General features: G+C 39.3%; 1 protein-coding gene across 2 annotated transcripts in view; it reads right to left on the reverse strand.

The window, feature by feature from the left end:
- PALLD (palladin, cytoskeletal associated protein) overlaps window positions 1–21,429 on the reverse strand; it is a 276,543-nt gene that overhangs the window by 47,459 nt on the left and 207,655 nt on the right. Inside the window, exon 1 of one of the 2 annotated variants that reach the window (XM_069977826.1) lies at window positions 7,255–7,334. The exons of the other annotated variant lie outside the window; for it this stretch is intronic. Coding sequence (XP_069833927.1) covers window positions 7,255–7,262 — 8 coding nt within the window. The 5' untranslated portion in view covers window positions 7,263–7,334. Of the gene's footprint in view, window positions 1–7,254; window positions 7,335–21,429 lie in introns of those variants that run through there. 2 annotated transcript variants of the gene reach the window in all.

Below are 21,429 nucleotides of genomic sequence, written 5' to 3' on the forward strand. Positions count from 1 at the left end.
TCTAAGGTGAAATACTGATCGCTTGACTTTTGTGTGCCCGAAACTTTCTACTACTTTTGATTGCAAAAATAATGACTAAAAGACTGAAAAATAATGACTAAAAGTACATAGTGGATAGCATCTAGAAAGCTAAACCAATAGGATAGTATAATCGGATTTCTTGAAATTGTGTTGCATCATTACAGTTCAGTTAGGCTAAGTTCACAATGCGTTTATGCATTTCATTAGTATCATGTCATTAGTATCCGTCAGCATTTTGTCAAAAAAGAAAGATGACAAAGTATACTGTGGCATACTACAGCAGGCCCTATTTATATTAATAGCCAAATGTAGTTACTTAGTAGTCTTGTTGCTATATGCTAATTAGTAGTCAGTAGGTGACTACATTCATGGCACTGAAACAATTGGAGCCCACTGCTCTTTGCAGCTCACCCTCAAACAAATGAAAAAGACTGCACTGCAATACTAGGCATAGCCACTATAAAATATATGGTGCACCTGGTAGTACTAAAGGCTTTGTGGTGCTTGCTGGAGTGGCACAATCAGTTCCTGTGATCAAGGGCGTAACTAGAAATGGCTGGGCCCCATAGCAAACTTTTGATTTGCAAACCCCCCACCCCCGACTGACCACAAACCCAATATGTGTGGTTATAACATTTAACTGCAAGTGCTTGCCAGGATATATGCAGAACCCTGAAGGCCAGCCTGGCCACCAGGTGCTACAAATGATGATGTCTCAGGGAGCCCAGTGTAGTGCAGGAGTGGGCCACCAGGCTTCCTGATGCGTCAGGCCCCATAGCAGTCGCTATGGCTGCTATAGTGGTAGTTACACCCCTGCCCATGATAAATCATCATGCTGGAAACAGCAATTAGACGTGTTAGGCTATGCTCAGGCATATTGTACATTTATGCTACAGATTTGGATAGGGTACCATTAGCATCAAGCTCAGGTTTCCCTTTGCACAATTCCTATGGATTCCTCTTAAAAGACGTGACATGGATTCATGTGAAACATACCCTAAAAGCTTAGGTATTGCCCACAACAAGCAGAGAAGGTATCAAGTACATAATTATCAGGTACAAAATACAGTTTTCATTAACATTCCTGTGAGTGGTCTGAGTCTGAGTACCATGTCTACCAGCTCCAGGCTGGCCGATAACATTACTAAACACAGTTCTGCAGGTCTCAGTCCAAGAAAACTCCACTTCATGTGGAGCCATAAGGATGAAATGCATTCAACAAAGCCCAATGAGAAACCTGTTCTTAATGCACCACAACCACTACAACATCTGAGCTTATCGCCATAATACATACAGGTAGTAGACTACGCTGTCCCATACAATAGTATCCAGTGAAAAAACATATGTTAAATTTTTACATTTGTTTTTACAATATAACCCTATAGGGCAATAAACACCAGTAACATGATGTTAACATAGCCAAAGGCCCCAATCATATCACATTTTGGGGCTAGGTTCACAAAACGATTTTCAACAACTGTTATTTGATACTCAAAATAACGGCCTATTTAACATACTTTACCGACCGTCATTGCAGTTATTGGTAAATGATTTAAGTTTCGGTTGAATGATGGCCGCTTTCAACACCTTTTTGGGTGTGACTATTTTTGAAGACCCATTGAATTTTGTTGAAAAGATGGTGAAAGGACAGCCAAAAAAAAAAAAAAATCTGCACAGCCTGTTGTATCCAAAGACTTTAGTGGGCTTAACTCACTTTAAGGCTATGTTCACACATAGTATTTTGTTCAGTATTTTTTTCAACCAAAACTGGGAGGGGGTTGAAAACAAAGAGGCTGTGTAGAGCTTTTCATTATACTCTTCTCTGTTGATTCAACTCCTGATTTTGGGTACAAATACTGCTCAAAATACTGACAGAAATACTCAGTGTGCCTCACATAGCCTTATTGTGACCAGCTCAGTCCCTTTCTAGAATATTACTCCCTGTGCAGGACCCAAAACCGTGGTCAACCACAGACAGCAAATATGTTCGGCTATGTGACAGAGTCACAATTAGACTAATTTTTGGCCTATTAAAGTCAATGGGCCTGCTGGGGACACACTGTACATCCCTTTTTGACATTTTGCCATCGTACAGTGTGACCAATGCCCTAAAAGTGATGCAAGCAGAGCTATTACCAATGACTACCTCCTTGTTAGTTCTGGAGACACAATCAACAAAAACAGCCGTAAAATGCTAGGAACACCCTATGAAAGTAGCCATGGGTGGAGGAGGATATTGCACTGTATGTACTCCAATGTACTCAAATTACATAGTGAATGGTGAGAAAGCCTTAGACAGATGTTTGCTGCATCTTATTGTAATTCACCTTGATATGAAGTCTATGAACAATTTTGAGAATTTACTGTACACCTGATCAGTCATGTAAATATGACTACTACTTTGATTCCTACGTCTCCCTAAAAGGAATGGGAAATGTATATTTCCCTAATAACCTTGTAGCTATAGCTACTTTGGTAAACAGAGTTACCCCCAACATTTCGTAATCCTATGATCATATAATCTGAGTTATGCAATCTGCCCTTAAGAATTTTTGACGGAGACCTGCTGTGCTGGATGCTGAAGTATTACCATAATGTAAACCATACTGTCCGCAGCAGATAAACATGTGTGACATGCATTCTGCTACACAGCCCACAAATCATCCTTGAATCCTGCCATCCGCCTATGATTTATAGCGTGCCCAGTACCTATGGGCTTTCTGCATACATCACAATTGTTGATATTTTTCTCCAGTTGGCCCCTTACTTTTCTGCGACCAATCTGAGTGCTTGCTTTAGCGATACTGGAGGTTCTAAGTGCGGCTCACAGTGTAATGGACATATACAAACATGTTCCTGAATAGAAGAGAGAAGAGCAGAGTCACAGCCTAAAAAGGCAGTCTCGTGTTTTGAGAGCTCAAGGTTTTATCACTAGAGGAACAAGCCACTGAACTAATGCCAGTTTTCCTTTTTTTGTTACTTTATCTGTCCACAGGAAATTAGGCTAATGTCTGTTTAAAGGGAATCAGCTGTTCCCTTATGAGATGACAGGAATGATCCAGAGCTACTCGGCAGCTGATAGTGACAATTCAGAAACTCTTTTCCTGTATGTGTGTTATCTATAATCCAAATTACTGGATTATTGGCAGCATTTGGGCTATTAGAAGCTGGAACGCCACACGCTGTCACTAAGTTTATAAACTGATGACAATGTTTCCTTTATTTCTTTACAGCCAGCAGCTGCCTGTTGACTGTTGACCCCAGGCTGCTCTGTGGGGCAGCCATTTTGTGACAATGACATCATCAAGAGGGAGGCGGGTCTAAGCCCTGTTAGGCCAGCCTCCCTTTATCAGATGACTCAGGTTGCTCAGCTCTGATTGGCTGAACAAGGTGTAAGCCATCTAACAGTTTTACAGAGTCAGTTAGACATCACAGAAGACAAAATGCATCATGGGATACCCCAAACCAGGAAGCTGTGCCTATGCAAATGATGTCATTGTCACAAAATGGCTGCCACAGAACAGTCTGGGGTCAACAGTCATTAGGTAATAATGAGTTTACTTCACTTCCTGGTGGGAGGTTGATGGGGAAAAGATAGGGAAGGGGGGGCAGATAGGTGATTGAAGCATATTACAAAGTTATATATCTTTGTAATGTGTTTCAATTATTGGGAAAAAGCTTTTCGCTGGAGTACCCCTTTAACTGTTTCTGAAAAGTAGGCTGATTTGGGCTATCTACTTGACACTTAAAGGGGTATCCCTTATCTACAGGTTGTGGCTTTTGCGTTTATTACAATATACTTCTGTATGCAGGTGTAAATGGTAGCTTAAATCTATGCCAGCTCCTAGCTAAAGGATTGGGTTTTGAAATTCTACATGCCATCGTCTGTCAGAAAAGGGTCAGGAGACCCCTATGCAAGTAGATGGCTGGTCCCACCAAAATTAATAGGATCTGCAGAATCTCCTCTAATGTGTATGAAGGTTTTTTAGACAGTCCAAGTATTCTGTTTGCTGGTCTACTTTATGAATTATAGCACCCATAAAATGATGAAAACTTTCCTATATAGAGTATATTGTGTACTTCGGCCTAGTATGTCATACGGCAACTAAGTTTGAATTTGGTCTGGCTGCAGAAGAAAGAACTGTCAGAGGTAGAAGTCCAGAAATGTAAGGGACCTGCAAGTGCAAGGAGGCTGTGAGAATCCACTACAATGAATTCCCTCTGCTGGGAGGGTTTTTTAGTTATTTGTATCAGCATTTTTGTGCTATAACTTTCCAGATGTGGAGGGGCTTGTGGCTGATTTATAACTGTGCGCTCCCCCCAGTACTGCTGATTTACTCTACATTTTTCCAGTTTTCACTAACAAGACTCCTGGGTATACAGCCGACTGGTGAACAAAATATTTTTGTGGCTTTGTACATGAGGAAAATGCTTCTGAATATGAGATATTTTTATGTCTTAGCATTAACCATCATAGAAAAAAAATGAAATAAATACTACAGGGAACACATAGGAAATATGTATAGCACTGCTCTGGGAACAATGATGTGGCTGGCGATTATTCTCATGTTGTTTGCAATAATAGTACGCCAAAACTGAACAGTTCAAAGCAAGGCTCCTAGTAACGCATATGTTCACCTTTAAACACCAGTTTTGGTATCGATATAGAAATGTGATACTTTATTTATCTCGTACCGGTTCTGAGCTGGCCCATATTAATGTCCAATGCTGCATTCACAATTCCCTACTACTTCCCTATTACATGGGGTGAATATTGACCAAACAGACTCTGTCTAATAGGGCCAGTGTTCAGCCAACAAACAAGCAAAATCACTCATTCGTCAGATGATCATTTGGTTTTAACTGTGACTGAAGAAGTTGGATGCAGCCCTAAGGCTGCCTGGAAAACATGAATACAGCCATAGGCCCTAGGCGGTATTCATGTTTTGCCGAACTCCCGAGGGTTGCTTCCAACGTCTTCAGTCACCGGTTCATTTGAGTTCGCTCATCTCCTTGGCCGCATATTGCCCTGTGTAATAGGAGTGTATGCCTGATAAATGATGGCAGCAAAGGGCCACACAAACAAGCCGGTTGGCGCTGCTAGATGCATCTAATGGGTATTTCTGGGGTACAACAAATCTACAAGTGTCTTAACAGTATTACAGATATTTAGAGTTACGAGAAGAGCAAGAGGCTTGTAGCAAGTCGTTGTATAGTTTCCTGATGGACAGAAATAACATTCCGTTTCTTCCCAGTCTCATTGGTTGCATAGACAACACTACTGTCTTTTCTGGGAATAAATATTTTCCTTCAGACTAAAACATCTGTTTTCAGTTTGTACAAACAGCTATTCTGGAAAGATTTAACAATGTACAAATAACTACACAGCAACTATGTAAGAATGTCACCCACTGTACATTACTGATGGTCGGTGACAGGGCTCACGTCTCATGGGAAATACAGAAAACCTTAATGTTTATTTGTTGCTTTATAGAGATGGATCCAGTCAATCTAAGTACTAGAAACCTCTAGATGTTTGATCAAGACCTGGCACCCAATATTTTATAGAAGTCCCATGATGTCTCACCCAAGCCCTGGTAGAATGTGTTGCTGACAAAGCTGCCTGGTGAGGAATTGAGTAATATTGTATAAACAATATTGGGGTATGTTTACACAGGGAAAAGACATGTTGTTTTGGACGTGAAAATAGCATGATTTTCCCTGTCCAAAAAAACATTGTATAACTGGCAACAACCTAACTTCCAAAAAAAAAGTCACTTCAGTTCAGCCATTAAAGTCAACAGGACCTTCAAGGCCAGACACCCTCTCTGTGCTGCACTTGGCCCACATGGGGTGTGAAGATACCCTTTTTTATTTTTGTCCTATCTAATTGGTCCCAGTATGTGTATGGGAGTTTTAGGAATAGATTGTAAGCTCCATTGTTAAAAAGGACTAGTGTGGGTGTCTTGGTATAGCACCATGGAATATGTTGCCACTATATGAGTAGTATGCTTGATGTACGAATCAAATATACATATAGTCATATATTTATAAACTGTATGCAAAGTGGGCACCTAAGTTACTGCAATAAAGCTGTATGTCCACCTTAGACTGGTATCATAAATACTTATAGGGAATCTGTCACCACAAAATGCTATCTATTCTATTAACTTAATGGTATAGAGCAGAAAGAGTGAGCAGATTGAGATTTAAAAAAAGAAATAACTTAACAGAATTTGATGATTGAAATCTATTCTCTGTTCATATTATCTGTTCATATTTAGGAGTCCTGTTATTGAGTAAAACTGTCCACTGGACTCCTAAGAATAGGAAAAATAAAAAATATTTTTTTTTATCTCAATCTGCTGAGATCCTCCTGCTCTATAACATGATGCCTATAGATTAGACAGCATTGTTACGGTGACAGGCTCTCTTAATAAAGGGAACCTATCACATTGAACAAGCAGTCTCACTTGCCTAGAGCATCACAGAGAAGGAGGCTTAGAACAAATTGGTACACAGCATAGTGTTGTGGGAAATTATTCATTACACTCTGCCTAGAAGTCCAGAGGGTGGACTCATTCAGTGATTGACGGCTATCTATGAAAACACACTAATACAGGAAAAGCTGCCAGTCACTAAATAAATTGTCCAGTGTTGATAATGAGCAAAGATTTCAATCAATAAGGTATACTGTATAATATGACACTTTAGAATTCATGTGTCAACCTTTTCAGCTTCTCTTGATGTACAGTATAACATACTGGCTGTATAACAGACTGCTTGTTCAATGTGACAGCTTCCCGTTAAATACAATGCTATTATAGTTATTGGTTCCATAAGTATTAGATTAGCAGTAGTTATACCCTACTACCACTCTATACAGTACCTGGCCCCTTCTGTCTTCCTGATGGAAATCTGACAGAAGGTCTATAAAAGTTACAGCAACATGCCATTAAGGAGCCAGAGGATGCAGAAAAAGAGCAGAGCTTGACAATGACATTTAGTCTTCCTAACACCCCATACAGACACCAAACACCGTACCCAAGTGATTACATCCTGCGCAGAGCCACCTATAAATCTTTCTATGCTGAACATCTGTCATCCAGTATCACAGCGGCCGCACAATCACAGAGTAGCAAATGTCACAGGTCGGAAATATAATCTAATAGTTTCACAGGAACCTAAAGACTCTAAGATTAAAGGCTACGCTCACATTCTTGGGTCGAATACCTGAACATCAGTGTCACTCTCTGAACGCCCAGCCGAAAAGTATCATCTTCCACAAGATGTAATTTAAGTCTGAAGAAACCGAAAATATGAAAGTGCAATCCTTAAAGAAGGAGGAACGATTCAGCTCCTTTCAACAAACTAGTGCAGAGGTAATCATGGAGGAATGCTAGTGAAGTTATAATTATATCACAGGTTAATACATGATTTAACTATGCACCCATAACAGCCATATGTGTGATACTACATATAACGTCACGTCTTATTCTGCCTTTTCACATACACGTCCACACAGAAATGCTTCCTCACCAACCCATGAGTAACAATGTATTCTGAATACATACATGCATGCACCATGCACCTAACCACATATTCCTGTTTGGTCACAGAGCCACTGGTGATAGCCAAATGCTATACTTGGATATCCCTGGTGGCTTCATAGAGAATGAATGGAGCAGTGGGTCACAAGGCGAGCCATGGCTCCATTTAAAACAAAAGGGTCAGGGCACTGTTTAAGAGATCCCCAGGGGGCCCAGAGTTTGGATCCCATGTAGAGATGAGTGAACCGGGTTCGGGTTCGAGTCCATCCGAACCCGAACTTTCGGCATTTGATTAGCGGGGGCTGCTGATGTTGGATAAAGCTTTAAGGTTGTCTGGAAAACATGGATACAGCCAATGACTATATCCATGTTTTCCACATAGCCTTAGGGCTTTATCCAACTTCAGCAGCCACCACTAATCAAATGCCGAAAGTTCGGGTTCGGATGCATGCTCGAGGTTCGCTCATCTCTAATCCCATGCAATCTACTGTGGATAGGGGACAGGTAAACCACAGCTAAATTATTTCAGACCCCGGACCAAGGCCCTAAAAGAATCAGACTCTAGGGTATGCAAGATATGAGAGACCTTGACAAGAGCCAAATTGTGATGCCTGGATGACTGGATCAGACCATCTCCAACATGGTGAGTCATTTAGGCTGTTCCCATTATGCAGTAGTAAGTACCTACTAGAAGTGGTCCAGGGTTCACACTCTTTTGTGGCAATAGAATTCCCTAAATTCCCTAATTCCCAGGAACATGAACCCCGCTACTCTGTAGAAACTCTTCTCTAGTTTTGAGAAACTTGACAAAGAATTCAAGGTATTGACTTGGCCCTCAGATTCGTCAAATCTCAGTCCCATCAAGCATTTGTGGGATATGCTGGAAAAAGGAGTCTGATCCATGAAGGTGGTACCTCAAAGCTTACAGGACTTAAAGGATCTTCTGCCAACATTGGTGTCAGAGCCCACAGGACTTCAGAGGTCTTGGTGACCTATACAATGCTACTTGTAAGTGATTTTAATGCAGTATACAGTTTATAGTAATCGCCCATTGTTTTATAGCTATATAAACTGTTTCTATTTTCTGCTTTCATATACAGTAATGTACATGTATTATAGATCAAAACCTATTCATCAAATATAAATTAATGAATCCGGTTAGTTAAATACTATAGATTCTTGCACATTTTTATTGTGTGTGAATTTTATATTATGTGAAGGACACACAGCGGCTGAAACCCTATTCACCTAACCTATTCATTATTTCCATTCCATATACACCCGGGCTTGTCTCGCTCTATATTTCCAGCACTGATCTGTTGCGAGGCATTTTCCAGTGGTATGTGGCTACGTAAACAATAGGAGCAGTGAGCTTCTGGCAGCAATCCACCGCTCTTACATCACTCTCCCTTATTAGGGAAACTTGCTGAAATCTGACAGCTTGCTCTAAACAATCCAGGTTATGTATTACTTTCTCAACAAAGTAAACCGGTAACAATCTTTTAACTATGTCCATCCAGATTAATGACAATGATCATGAAGATGACTGTAAAATCCAGTAACCTCAGATAATGCTTACTATTTAACATGTACTCTGAGTTAGGAATATCCACAAACATGGAATTCCATATTTTCTAGTTATAAAGCCAGTGATAAAGCTAACAATAGTTTTCTTTATTAAGGAATATAATTGCTTTTTTGGTGCCAGGTTATAACACATGGTAGAGCTCATGCTGGTCCTTTCCAACAAAGGTAAATGGCAGGAACGAGGTGTCGGCACTAAGCCAGTAATACATTGTATTCCGGATTGTCAGAGCACCTGCTAGAAGAACACTCGGCTTAAAGCTGAAACTAGGGCTGGGGGAGGTGCAAGACACAGGGACTCTTGAATTTATCTTTATATCTTTGGTGTTCTTTTACACTGGTGTATTGTAAACTGAACAGTTAGCCTGGTCTGCGGGCAGCAAGTTATAGAATAGGACATTCTGAGCAGACTGATATATAGTTTTGTTTTAAAAAGTTTATCTTGGGTTTAGAAGCCTGGTGGGTAATCCTTCTTGGTGATGGACAGCTATATCTGTATGCCCACCCTTACCTGATAGGATGTCTGTTACTGATAGGACCACCCAGTGGACTCCAAATAGTAAATAATAAGCTATAATGAATATTTACTCTAACTGTGTATCAACCTGTTTGGCTCCTCCTGTTCTGTAACATGAAAAGAATTGACAGAATCACTTTAAGGGTGCGTTCACACCTACAGGATCCGCAGGAGATGTGCAGCAGATTAACTGTGTTCAGTTAATGAAATCTGCTGCGGATCCGCAGCAGAAAATCAGCTGCGGATCCGGTAAGTGTGAACGTACCCTTAGGTGGCCATACATCTTTAATACTTGTCAGCTGAATGATTATTTAACCAACTGCTATTCTCCCTGAACCCCTTCCCCAATATACATGTATGCTTGACCCAGCCAAGCACACATGTGATGTCAGTGGGAAGACTCCTCTAGCAGTAAGATATCTCCAGGCAGAACAAAAAGATGGGGCCTAGTTAGCCTATCCTTGCTGGCTCTTTCCCTTATATGTATGTGTGTCATCTAAAGCTTTAATGTATTTGATAGCATATATATATATATATATATATAACTATGCTAGACAATCCTGGACCATCTAACATTTATCATAATTCTTTTTCAGGTAAATTCTATTTTGCATTTGTATAACATTTTCTACTTCCTATGGATCCACAGAAGACTGTAAGGTTGTCTGTATGTGTATTTTCCTCTCTGTTCTTGCATTTACCATGCTATCATATCATACAGATAAACCAATGGACTTTTTATACCTTTAATGAAATTGCTTATTGTGTATGCATGAGGAAAGCACAAGGGGAGATTGTCTGGTGTGTCTTCTTTATAGAATATTTTGGGGTAGAATATATATATATATATATATATATATATATATATATATGGTTAATACTGCATATATTTTAACATTGTAACAAAACTCAATCTACAAGGATGCACCAGCTGTATACCAGGTTGATCCTGCTGCATAGTGCAAAGATTGTCACCAAACATTTATTAGATATTTTACTTCTATCAATGACGTTGGATAAACCTGACAAGCGTCACAAGAGGGGTCAGATCCCCGGAAACATAAGCAAACAATTAGCCAGAGAATTACAGGAATGAGGAGCTGCCTATCACACTCGCCAGTCTGTCACATCTGTTCTTGGGCTTTGGGGCCAGTGACATTCTCCTAACATATGCCGCATGCGGTAGGGAATCTTTTTTGAGTACAGAAATGAAGTATGATATATTTTATTAGTTATAGTTATTCCAAGTATAGTATTTGCTATTCTCAGTAGATATAAACCGAATATATAGACTTTTAGTTGAGATTTAGTTTCTCAAATGTCATTGTAGCAATAAAATGATCAACCTCTAAATATCCAAACGTCGTGACATTCATCTCCCACAATGTGACCATTTCACACAAAGGTGTATATACTGTACTTGAGCCAGTTGGCTATATGGAGTTTTCACTGGATTCCTTAAGGGCCATTGCACAGGTCTTGTCACAATGACTGATCATAGTAATATTTCCTAAATTATAAAATCCATTCCATTAAGATCAAGACAAAAAGCATCTAAACAATTTCTCCTTCGATCTCTATTATGTGTACGATCAGGGCATTTATATGGTGATCACACAGAAGACTCATTATAGGGAATACCAGGGTTTTCTGAAACAATCCTACTCCTATGTCCTTTTTACCCCTTTATGTGTTGATTTTACAAAATAATCCCTTTAAGGGTGCGTTCACACATACAGAATCTGCAGCAGATCTGATGGCGCAGATTTGAATCTGCAGCCAATCTGCAGCAGATCGGCAGCAAATCTGCTGCAGATCCTGTACGTGTGAACGCACCCTTAAAGCAGGTTTGTGCTAGAAGAAAGTTGATTTTGCACTGTAGTAATGCAAGACCTTAGGTGGTAGTTACAGTATTCAAAATTTGTCCAGCTCTGCAGTAATATTTTAAAAAAGGCTAAAGTCTATTCTCACATTTATGTATTTAAATTACATTGAACATATTCATCTATATATGTATTGGACCACACACATCTTGTTGAATTTTCCTACATAACAATATCATCATGTCATTATACATGGTGGAAATGCAACTGTTGACATTAGCTACAATGGAAACTATTCGGCATATCACCTCTTCCATGCTGTCAGTACTTACAATAAGTATATGAAACAAATGCTGTTTGATGGCCACTGACAATTTCAGTCCTGAGCCTAAACAATATGTTATACTTTTTAAATGATTGAAAATAAACATTTTATTATTTTCAGATGACTGAGGACATTAGGCCTAAGGCTCCATTTACATCTGTGTTCAGAGACTCCATCACAGATTCTGATATATTTGAAGGGAAGAACGCAGTGTGCAGTGCTCTTCTCCCTATCACAACTATGGACACAATAGAACCCGACAGATCCCATTATAAGCCAATGGGATCCACTGGGCGCTGCAGCTCCAATTCATCACAGCTTGAATTAGGAAACAGGAGAACATTAGGAAACAGGAAAATGGAATTTGCATTATAGATGTGAACTGAGCCCAGAAAATAAAAATGTGTATACATGAAGGTTTACAAAACAAGCTGTGGCATCTTAATGTAATTTACTTTGTTACATATTATGCCCTTTCAATACGTTTACCTACGTACATAGTATAATTAGTATATATATATATATATATATATATATATATATATATATATAGTATATTATATCATTTGTATTTATATGCACAATTGAAACAACTTCATTATAAACTGACGTTTTTGCTAGACAGGTACTGTATATAAGAATATATAGCATACAAGGGGAACAAGACCCTGCTCTGTATAGTGCTGTGAGGCAGTGCTAGATTAAAGTAGGGGATCAGGAACTGCTGGTCTTAAACAGTTCCTGCAGTTCCCGACACAAACGTCGGTGGCAGCAGAGGGGGCAGTATCGCCCCTTACTGCTGCCATTCAAGGGTAATGCATATGTATTTTTTTAAAAAATCCTTTTTTCCCTTTATGTATATTACATAGTAATATAACTTTATGAGAGCAATGTATTTTAAAAAGTTTAGTCTCTGGATTACCCCTTTAATTATGTTACTGCTGTTGTAACTGGATGAAACATGCTGATTCTGAATATGTAAGTCTTATTTACATGCATGCCTCCATTTAGTTAGGTGGGGGAAGAAAAAAAAAAATAGCTAAGGGAGCAACTAGCCCTGAGCACTGACATGGTCCATTTAAAGAAACTTCCAATGTATAGAGTGGCTGCACCAGATGTTCAGTAGGAACTGCAGTCATACACACCACAGAAATATTCATACTACAGTACAGTTTATTGGATACATATTCTATCCAAAGCAAATGCTAACAGGAATGATACTGTATGATCTATAAGCTGTCAGCTACACTAATCCAATTCAGTGGAGGGAAATTGACAGATCTTTTCAGAATCTGCTCCACTTCATATTTCACCCACCACTTATTTCAGCTAAACAGTTTTAAAGCATCTATAATTAGACATTTCTGGGGGAAAATGACCATAGCCCGAGATAAGCTTGACATCAGCAGATGGGAATGTCAGCGCTCCGAGTCAGCAGCTCTTCCCCAAAACTAGGATGCACTGCAGGAGGGTAGTCGGTTCCTAAACATCACAGATTTTCATCAAGGGTGAAAGCGATGGCCTCCCTTCACTCCAAGCCTCGTCTAACATCATCTGCGCATCTCAAGGGCAGGAAGTATTAAGATGCAGCTTTAATGACAGATAATGATGGCTCATTAGTTAAATATCTTCTGTGCAAAACCCGTGTTTATTTTTACTGTCCTTTTTTCCCTTTTAAGGGATGAACTCCACCAAGTAACATGTGTTGTAAGAAAGGCCAGATACATGTGCCAGAATCATGTTACATTTAATGAAATGTTCTCTGTTAAATAGAAGTTTAATTCTCAATTGAATATTTCGAGTATTGGTAGCTTTTCAATGCAGGGTCATTTCCAAACCCTGAGCTATGGATTATGCACTATAAGCATTCTCACAAAAATGGCCTAGAAATCTTTAATGCGGGAATGTTTTGTCATGCTAATTTTACTGCATGCCGCTTTTTTTTTATTTTTTATAACACTTGACACTTTCCTCCCGTCTCTGAACAGTGAGATAGTGAGAGGGGTTCACTGGGAAGAGTTTGGGCCAGCAACCCAACCAACTAACCCAATTTCATAACAAAAGACAGAAAATGGAGCAAATTGTAGTGCAAACGAATGCCCACAGTAGGTATAGATTCCATTTCCAGTTCAAGATGTGTCATTTTACTCCAACATACAGCAGGTAAAGATTGGCTTATGAAACCCCAGTCTTAATATGTTTACCCAACTAAATTTATATTTTCCTGATTTTTGTTTCATCCTTTTCTGTCATCACATATGAACGTGGACATTCTGTTACACTATTTAATGACAATGTCACACTATGACAACTTATTCCCTATGTATAGAGCAGAAGATGAGTATTTGATCAGGAGAGGGGTCTAACAGCTGGACAATCAGGGGCTACCCATTCCCCTCTTTGAATGGAATGATGATGATGAATAGTACACTCTACTTGTTGAAGATAGCTGAATACAGTACCCACATATTTTTCACAGTTCCACTGATCAGACATTCGTTACATATCCTGTGAATAGGTACAAAGCCAGCCCTATGGTCATGGCAGTTCCACAGGCTGTCCCATGGGGTGGCTATTAAAGGGGTTATCCAGTGCTACAAAAACATGGCCACTTTTCCCCCCTCTCTTGTCTCCAGGTTGGGTGGGGTTTCATTGAAATAAATGGAGTGTAATTGCAAACCACACCTGAACTGGAGACAAGAGTGGGGAAAAAATGGCCATGCTTTAAGTGCTATGGGTGCAGAATTACAGCTCTATACAACACAGAGGTTGGATGGTGCTATAAAACAATCTTGCACATGAGCCCATAATGATGTACTATTTATTAAGATCCAGTTTTATTTCCATTTACTGCCTTACTGTTTTAACGATGGTGCTAACTATACATAATTCTTTGAGCTAAGTAGATTATAAACATTTAGTATTTATGTCCTTATATAATGGATTACCCAAGGTATAAAGAACGAGCTACTCTACTGAATACATAGAGAGAAGCTGAGCCCCACCATCCCATAGACCCACTCTCACTATCTATGCGTAGTCTCTGTATTCTGTAAATTGTAGTGTGCCCCATTAATATGCAAAGTGAAGAATGTATGTTGTCTGGTCATTTCTTTTAAACGCCATAGATAAATATAAAGTATACATCAGTATAGTTACACTCTTATGTTCCAATATTTGGCAATTACACAAGGACAAACATGTCAAACAAGTAGAAGCTTATCTGGGTTACCTTCCAGAAATGAATCTATAAAAATTCTGACATCAACAATAACAAAGTGAATAATTATATTTAATCTGAGTATGATTTCTCTAATTCAGAGATGAGCAAATCTGAAGGGCGTGATGATGAATAGTCACTCCCTCAAGGTGTAGGATGACATCATTGGCCGCGATGCTGACTGCAATTGTATCATTACCTCACCCTTGTTTTTATGATTTGTTCTAAGCATAGAAAGCACATTATTAATATATGGAGATACCTCGTATCTGTCAGCTTATTCTCAGTAAAGCATGCAACAATTCTGCCAGCTGAAAGTTTTTAGCCAGCGCTTCACACACTCCTCTCAATAATGCACAAGCTTTCATTACGCTATACAGTGGTGCCTTGGATTACAAGCATAATTCGTTCCGGGGCTGTGCTTGTAATCCAAATCCACTCTTAAACCAAAGCAAATTTTCCCATAAGAAATCACTGAAATATAGACAATTTGTTCCACACCCCATAATTTTTTTATTCTGAATAACATGTAAGACGAAACAAACATTTATAAACAGCTGAATATGTAATATTATAAGTTACTGTACAGTATAGCAATCAGCATGTGGAGTATAATGTATAGTAGGGGCATAAAGCTAAAAAACAGCAGCAGTTTGTAGATACAGGATGGAACTGTAGATCCTTATACTGCAGTAGCGTAGTACAACAGGCTAGAATAGAGAAGCAGGGCTGCTGTCAGAAGTCTGTGTGTAATGGCTGAGTGTAAGTGCAGACACATTATAGCAGCAGTGTGTATAGCTGACTGTGAATGCAGGCACATTATAGCAGTAATGGAGAGGATGGGAAACACAAGGGCTGCAGGGAGTATAAAGAAATGAGCAGGACATATGTGAGCACATACATGCAGAACTCTCTTTCCAGGGAGAGAGGGGTTTAAGCTATGAAGAGATTACCTCCACCACCCTATCCCCTGATGCAAGCCCCAGCCTTAAGTGGATCTGTTATAATTTTGAAGGTGAGGGAGACTTCCTGGGTCAGAGTACAGTGCTGTAGACCCCGCTATGCAGACCAGCCCCCTCCCCCACTCGCCCTCCCACCCAGTACAGGGAGCTCTTAAACCAAAGCAATGATCTTAAACCAAATGTTCTTAAAATTTTGAAAAACTGTGAGCTCTTCTTGCAAAGCGCTCTTAATCCAAGTTATTTTTCAACCAAGGTACCACTGTATATTATTCTCAATATCAGGGGTGCACAACCTGTCTGTGTTCAGATAGACAAGGTTTCCTTAAGATCCAGAAAAAAAAAATGTTATTGCAGGCATAACTAGCACATCTATTTTCACTCCTTCACAGGTCTCCTTTGAAGGGGTTTTCCATTCAAAACCGGCCAACACCTGGAACCACCAATCAGTATATTGCTATTAATAGTTTGGTGTAAAATTGTCACATACTTTTGGGGAGTCATTTTTCTGCCGAAAATTGTGACGTTTCCTGCATTTTGTGCAAAATTTCAGAGGATTGTACAAAAGTGTGTTCCTCTTTTTACACTTGTTTTCTGCTGAAGGCATCCGATACACTTCACCCCAGGTGGTGTCTGCCTGAACAGTGAAACAGAACAGGAAGCAGACAGCTCTGTAGATCATGTAGTGGCCAAGATGGGTTACTGCAGCTCTGATTGAAGTGAATAAAAGCTGAGCTGCAACCCATATCAGCCACCACACAATGTACAGAGCTGTCTCCTTCTTGCTCTTTATCACTGGGTTTAGTGGTATCACAGCTTTAACAAACTGCTGATCTAAAATGCTGGATGTCGGATCCCCACCATTTTGATCTTGATGACCTGTTCAGAAGAAAGGGAGTATTTCAATCTCCATATCATATCCACAGCATGGAGTGGGGGTCATGTCTTCAAAAGAATGGAAGCTTCCATTCTTGAGGGAAGCAGAGGAAGTAGAGAGATGGCTGGGCATATATTATGACATGGTTACAATCTCCATTGTTCAAAACCTGTAGGCACTTTGTAAATTCACAGACCACAGACATGTTTTCATACATTCTGGATTACAAATAAACTACTGGATTTTAATGTAAATGCTGGACCAATAATCTATTTTGCCTATGTGGTCTAGTTTGCAAATAACTGACATTATTCAATGAATTGCGGCCGTAGGAAACCCTGTCAGTTCACACTATGAAGCGAGTGGCTCCGGCCAGTCGCTCCATAGTGTGCAGGGGGAAGCTCTGATGCGGGCGCGCACTGATGCGCCCGCATCAGAGTTCTGCAGCCGGACAGATCATCCAGGGTCACGGAACGGCTGGTTGTTCACGGTGTGTGAACATAGCCTTAGGATTCATATTACAATGGTTCATATACTCATATACTAGAGTATACAAATGATCAAAATAACGATCATAATTATGATCATGACTAACAACTATTGTTTGGTGTATTATGGAGAATGATTTCAGGTCATTCGCAAAAAGCGCTTGTTTGTGATTGTGTATCGTTAATTGTAGAAAACGTAAAATTGGTTTGTCTAATATAACCCTTACGTCAGAGTAACATATGGCCACCAATCTTTTATTACAATGTAATAACGGCAATGAAGAACCTAATTGAAAAGCCTGTAGAGCATAACCACAAGGAGCTTGTGCACATACCAAACCAAGCCATCTGAGGTAACAGCTAAGATGTACTATTATGGCAGGATTAAGGGATCATTCTTTTCCAATAAGTGTTTCTTTCTCTTTAAAACAGCTTAAGTAACAACCACAGGTATGTAGCGCCGTATAATGACATGAAGTATTGGTTTATACTTACATATGCCGGTAATTACAGCCATGTAATGTTCTCTCCTATGCACAAAGGAGGGCTTGGCGACTACTGTACTATTTCATGCCTCTATATTTATATGGATGATGTGGTAAGCGCCAAAAAATCTTTTTACATTTTTATTCTACAAAGCTGTTTGAGCCATTATTGTTAAGGTGAAGTAACTTGGTCTTTAATTAGGCTGGGTTCACACTACGTATATTTCAGTCAGTATTGTGGTCCTCATATTGCAACCAAAACCAGGAGTGGATTAAATACACAGAAAGGATCTGTTCACACAATGTTGTAATTGAGTGGATGGCCGCCATTTAATGGCAAATATTTGCTGTTATTTTAAAACAACGGCCGTTGTATTGAAATAATGGCAGTTATTTACTGTTGTATGGCGGCCATCCACTCAATTTCAACATTGTGTGAAAAGATCCTTTCTGTGTTTTTAATCCACTCCTGGTTTTGGTTGCTATGAGGACCACAATACTGACTGAAATATACGTAGTGTGAACCCAGCTTAAAAGTAGAAGCAAATCTGACTATGAGGACCTATCCACATGGACGTATAATGGCTCAGCATAACCTCTGAGTAGTATAGAGCACCCATACAGGGCTATGTATGATGAATGCTTATCGCTGCACAACACCATTTACAGCTGTACTGAATAATAACAAGTGCACTTTAAGCCTTGGACAAGGAAGACGACAATACTGTCAACAGGGACTGTCAAGTGTCTCTTGCTGTGAGATCATTAAGTCAGAATAAAGGCTAGAAATACTGTGCATCAAGCAGGCTAGCTTTAAAAGGGCACAATGCTGAACAAATCACTTTAATGTTACAGCCATAAAAGGTAGCTGTGTGTGCCTTAGAAATGTCAATAGCATCCACGGAACAATATCCAAGTTATAAACTATCAGAAACCAAGATGGTTTAAAGGGCAACTAAAGCTGAATTATAAACTAGTTTATATGAAAATCTATAACACATCTCATATGCGAAAACCTCTATACCAATACAAAAATTGTTTCCAAACCCAAGACACTGTAACTTCACAATGACAATCCATGATAACTTTAAGAGTGCCCTTTTCTTTACCAGGCCCAAAGCATTGAGCATAGTAGAAACTGAAATGCAACACTTATCATCCAAATGGTACATGGTATGTAACCATGAAATATATTGTGACATTAAGTGATCTTGGAGTGCTGTACTTCATCTTCTTCAGCTTCATACCTGTTCTACAATATATATCTCTGGGATCATCAGCTAATACCTCTGACCTTTTGCTGTCATCCTCCCTTATTTCATTTTTCCATGCAAAGCTTCTGGATAACTTCCTATCTGCCATGTTTCTCTATAAAGGTGGGGGCAAATTTGAAGAATAGTTTTTTGTTTGCTCCCTCTAAACTGCATGACTACTTTGTAATTCATCGCCAGGAAGCCCCTGTAGAATATCCCCAGTCCAGTCAGACTCTTGGCATGCCACATAAATATCTGTGCGTTGACCCTAGATAATGGGACACGGTTACTTTACTTCATCTTCTTGTACTCAGTAAACATCTCTGCTATGGCGTGTCTATTGAATACAGTGATAAATAATAGTTAGCAGAGCAGTAAATGAGTGATGACGTTTCTCATTTTGCTGACTGGGGATAGAATCACAAGGGAATCGCAGCATTTCTGGCACAAAGTAGTTCCTAAACATTGTTGTTTGTTTGTATTCCTGAAACTGATTACTTTGTAGACAAATGCTGCTACATCTTTTAACACTTCTGTAGAGTTTAGATTCTAATCGGGATATAAAATCAGACTTTAGTTGATCATATTAGGCCACAGGAAACTACTATTCTCAAAGGGGTTTTCTGAGCTAATAAAAGTACTTATATGTCTGTGATGTGATCATAGATGCTTTTTTCTCATTATTTTGCCCAGATCTGTACAGCACCTTTGTTTTGATGCTGTCAGGGCTTCAGCATTTAAAGAAGTACAGGTCTCATGATTCCTCTTCCCAGCTGCCTGCTTATAGTACCTCTCTATTACAATGTGTAAAGTAGTGCTGTATTTACATCATAATTCAAGCTTATGTTGAAGAAAATAAAAAGAAACAATAGTAAAAAAGAAACAGAATGACAGGTTCTACCCAGAGCTATGCAAACTATGGTATACCGTGAGCTTGCTGATCCTATGTCTTGTGGTACTCTACAAGCAAACACGTGCAATATAATCCAAACACCTCAGAAGAAACTTGCGGCACTCAACAATTGGACATGTGTATCTAACAGGAATAACTTTTATAAGCCTCTTGTACAGTAGATCCAAATGGAAGTCGATAGGTAGCTACAGGGTATCTCATCATAGGTATCTACAGTGTATCTCATCATAACTATCTACAGTGTATATTATTATCTGGTACATTTTTCTTGTCTTACTGTATATTGCCTGTTTAACAGCAATGATGATGCTGTCCAAGAAAAAAGAAATTTATGACGAGTCTGTTATAGTGGTGACACACAGTGTGGTGACATAGGAACCATGAAATGCTCTAGCCAGCTACAAAGCAAAGCCTGATCTATAGAGTGTGCTAGTCTGGACTGATCATGTGAGTCATCACACAGCACACAATCATTACGTCATCAGTTTTGTGTCCAGGGATTGTCTGCGTTGCTTGCACACTATGTGACTCAAATGGAATGTCTCCCCCTATAATCAAACATCTGAAAAAGTGCAACAATATAGATCCACAAAACCTAATAGTTTGGTGTCCTTGTTTTTAGTGTGTCTATAGCAAGAAACAGCTGGATTTGGAATAACCAGAATAGTGTCATTGCGGTGACATGCTCATTCATGTTCAAAGTGTTAGAAAACAGACAACACCGACTGCAGCCATCTGAATCATCAGGCTACAGCCACATGGACTAAACGTTCAATCCCACTTAATACAGCCTTTCTTTTAGCTGTAGTATCAGTCATTGGCAGTAGTTTATTTCTTATCCCTCACATGTCTGACGGAGATACAATAGAAATAGCAATGGTCTGAATTCATGAGAGCTTTTTCTCATTCTACTATGCTTATTCAGCAGCATTGATCTAGACTAAGAAGGGAATAAAGAACATCTATCTATCCATCTATCTATCTATCTATCTATCTATCTATCATAGCGACATGTCAGAAGTTTTGAATGGTTAAGGTCTGGGTGATGGTATTTCCACCAGTCACTTAAAGGAAGAGGCAGAAGAATTCCATGAGACTGGGTCAGAACATTCTAAACAGAAGGAGGTATAAAAGATTACTTTCTAATTTACTGTCACTGATTTCTAAAAAAAAAAAAAAAACTAGCAAATATTAAAGTTTCAGTGTAATAAAAAAAAATGTTTCTTTAAAATGTGAAAAGTTTTTTTTTGTATGACAGTGTGACCTTAATTCTTAGTCTAATTGTCCATCCATATACAGTTAGGTGGATTTTATTTGCACGTCAAGTTTTAGCAATCCTCTACAGAGAGTCCTAGTAATGGGGCCATCTAGGCATGTAAGGTCCTAAACCACAGGCATCTACTGCATGGTAAAG

This window comes from Dendropsophus ebraccatus, chromosome 7 (genome assembly GCF_027789765.1).
Source record: "Dendropsophus ebraccatus isolate aDenEbr1 chromosome 7, aDenEbr1.pat, whole genome shotgun sequence".
In the NCBI taxonomy this organism is placed as follows: Eukaryota; Metazoa; Chordata; class Amphibia; order Anura; family Hylidae; genus Dendropsophus; species Dendropsophus ebraccatus.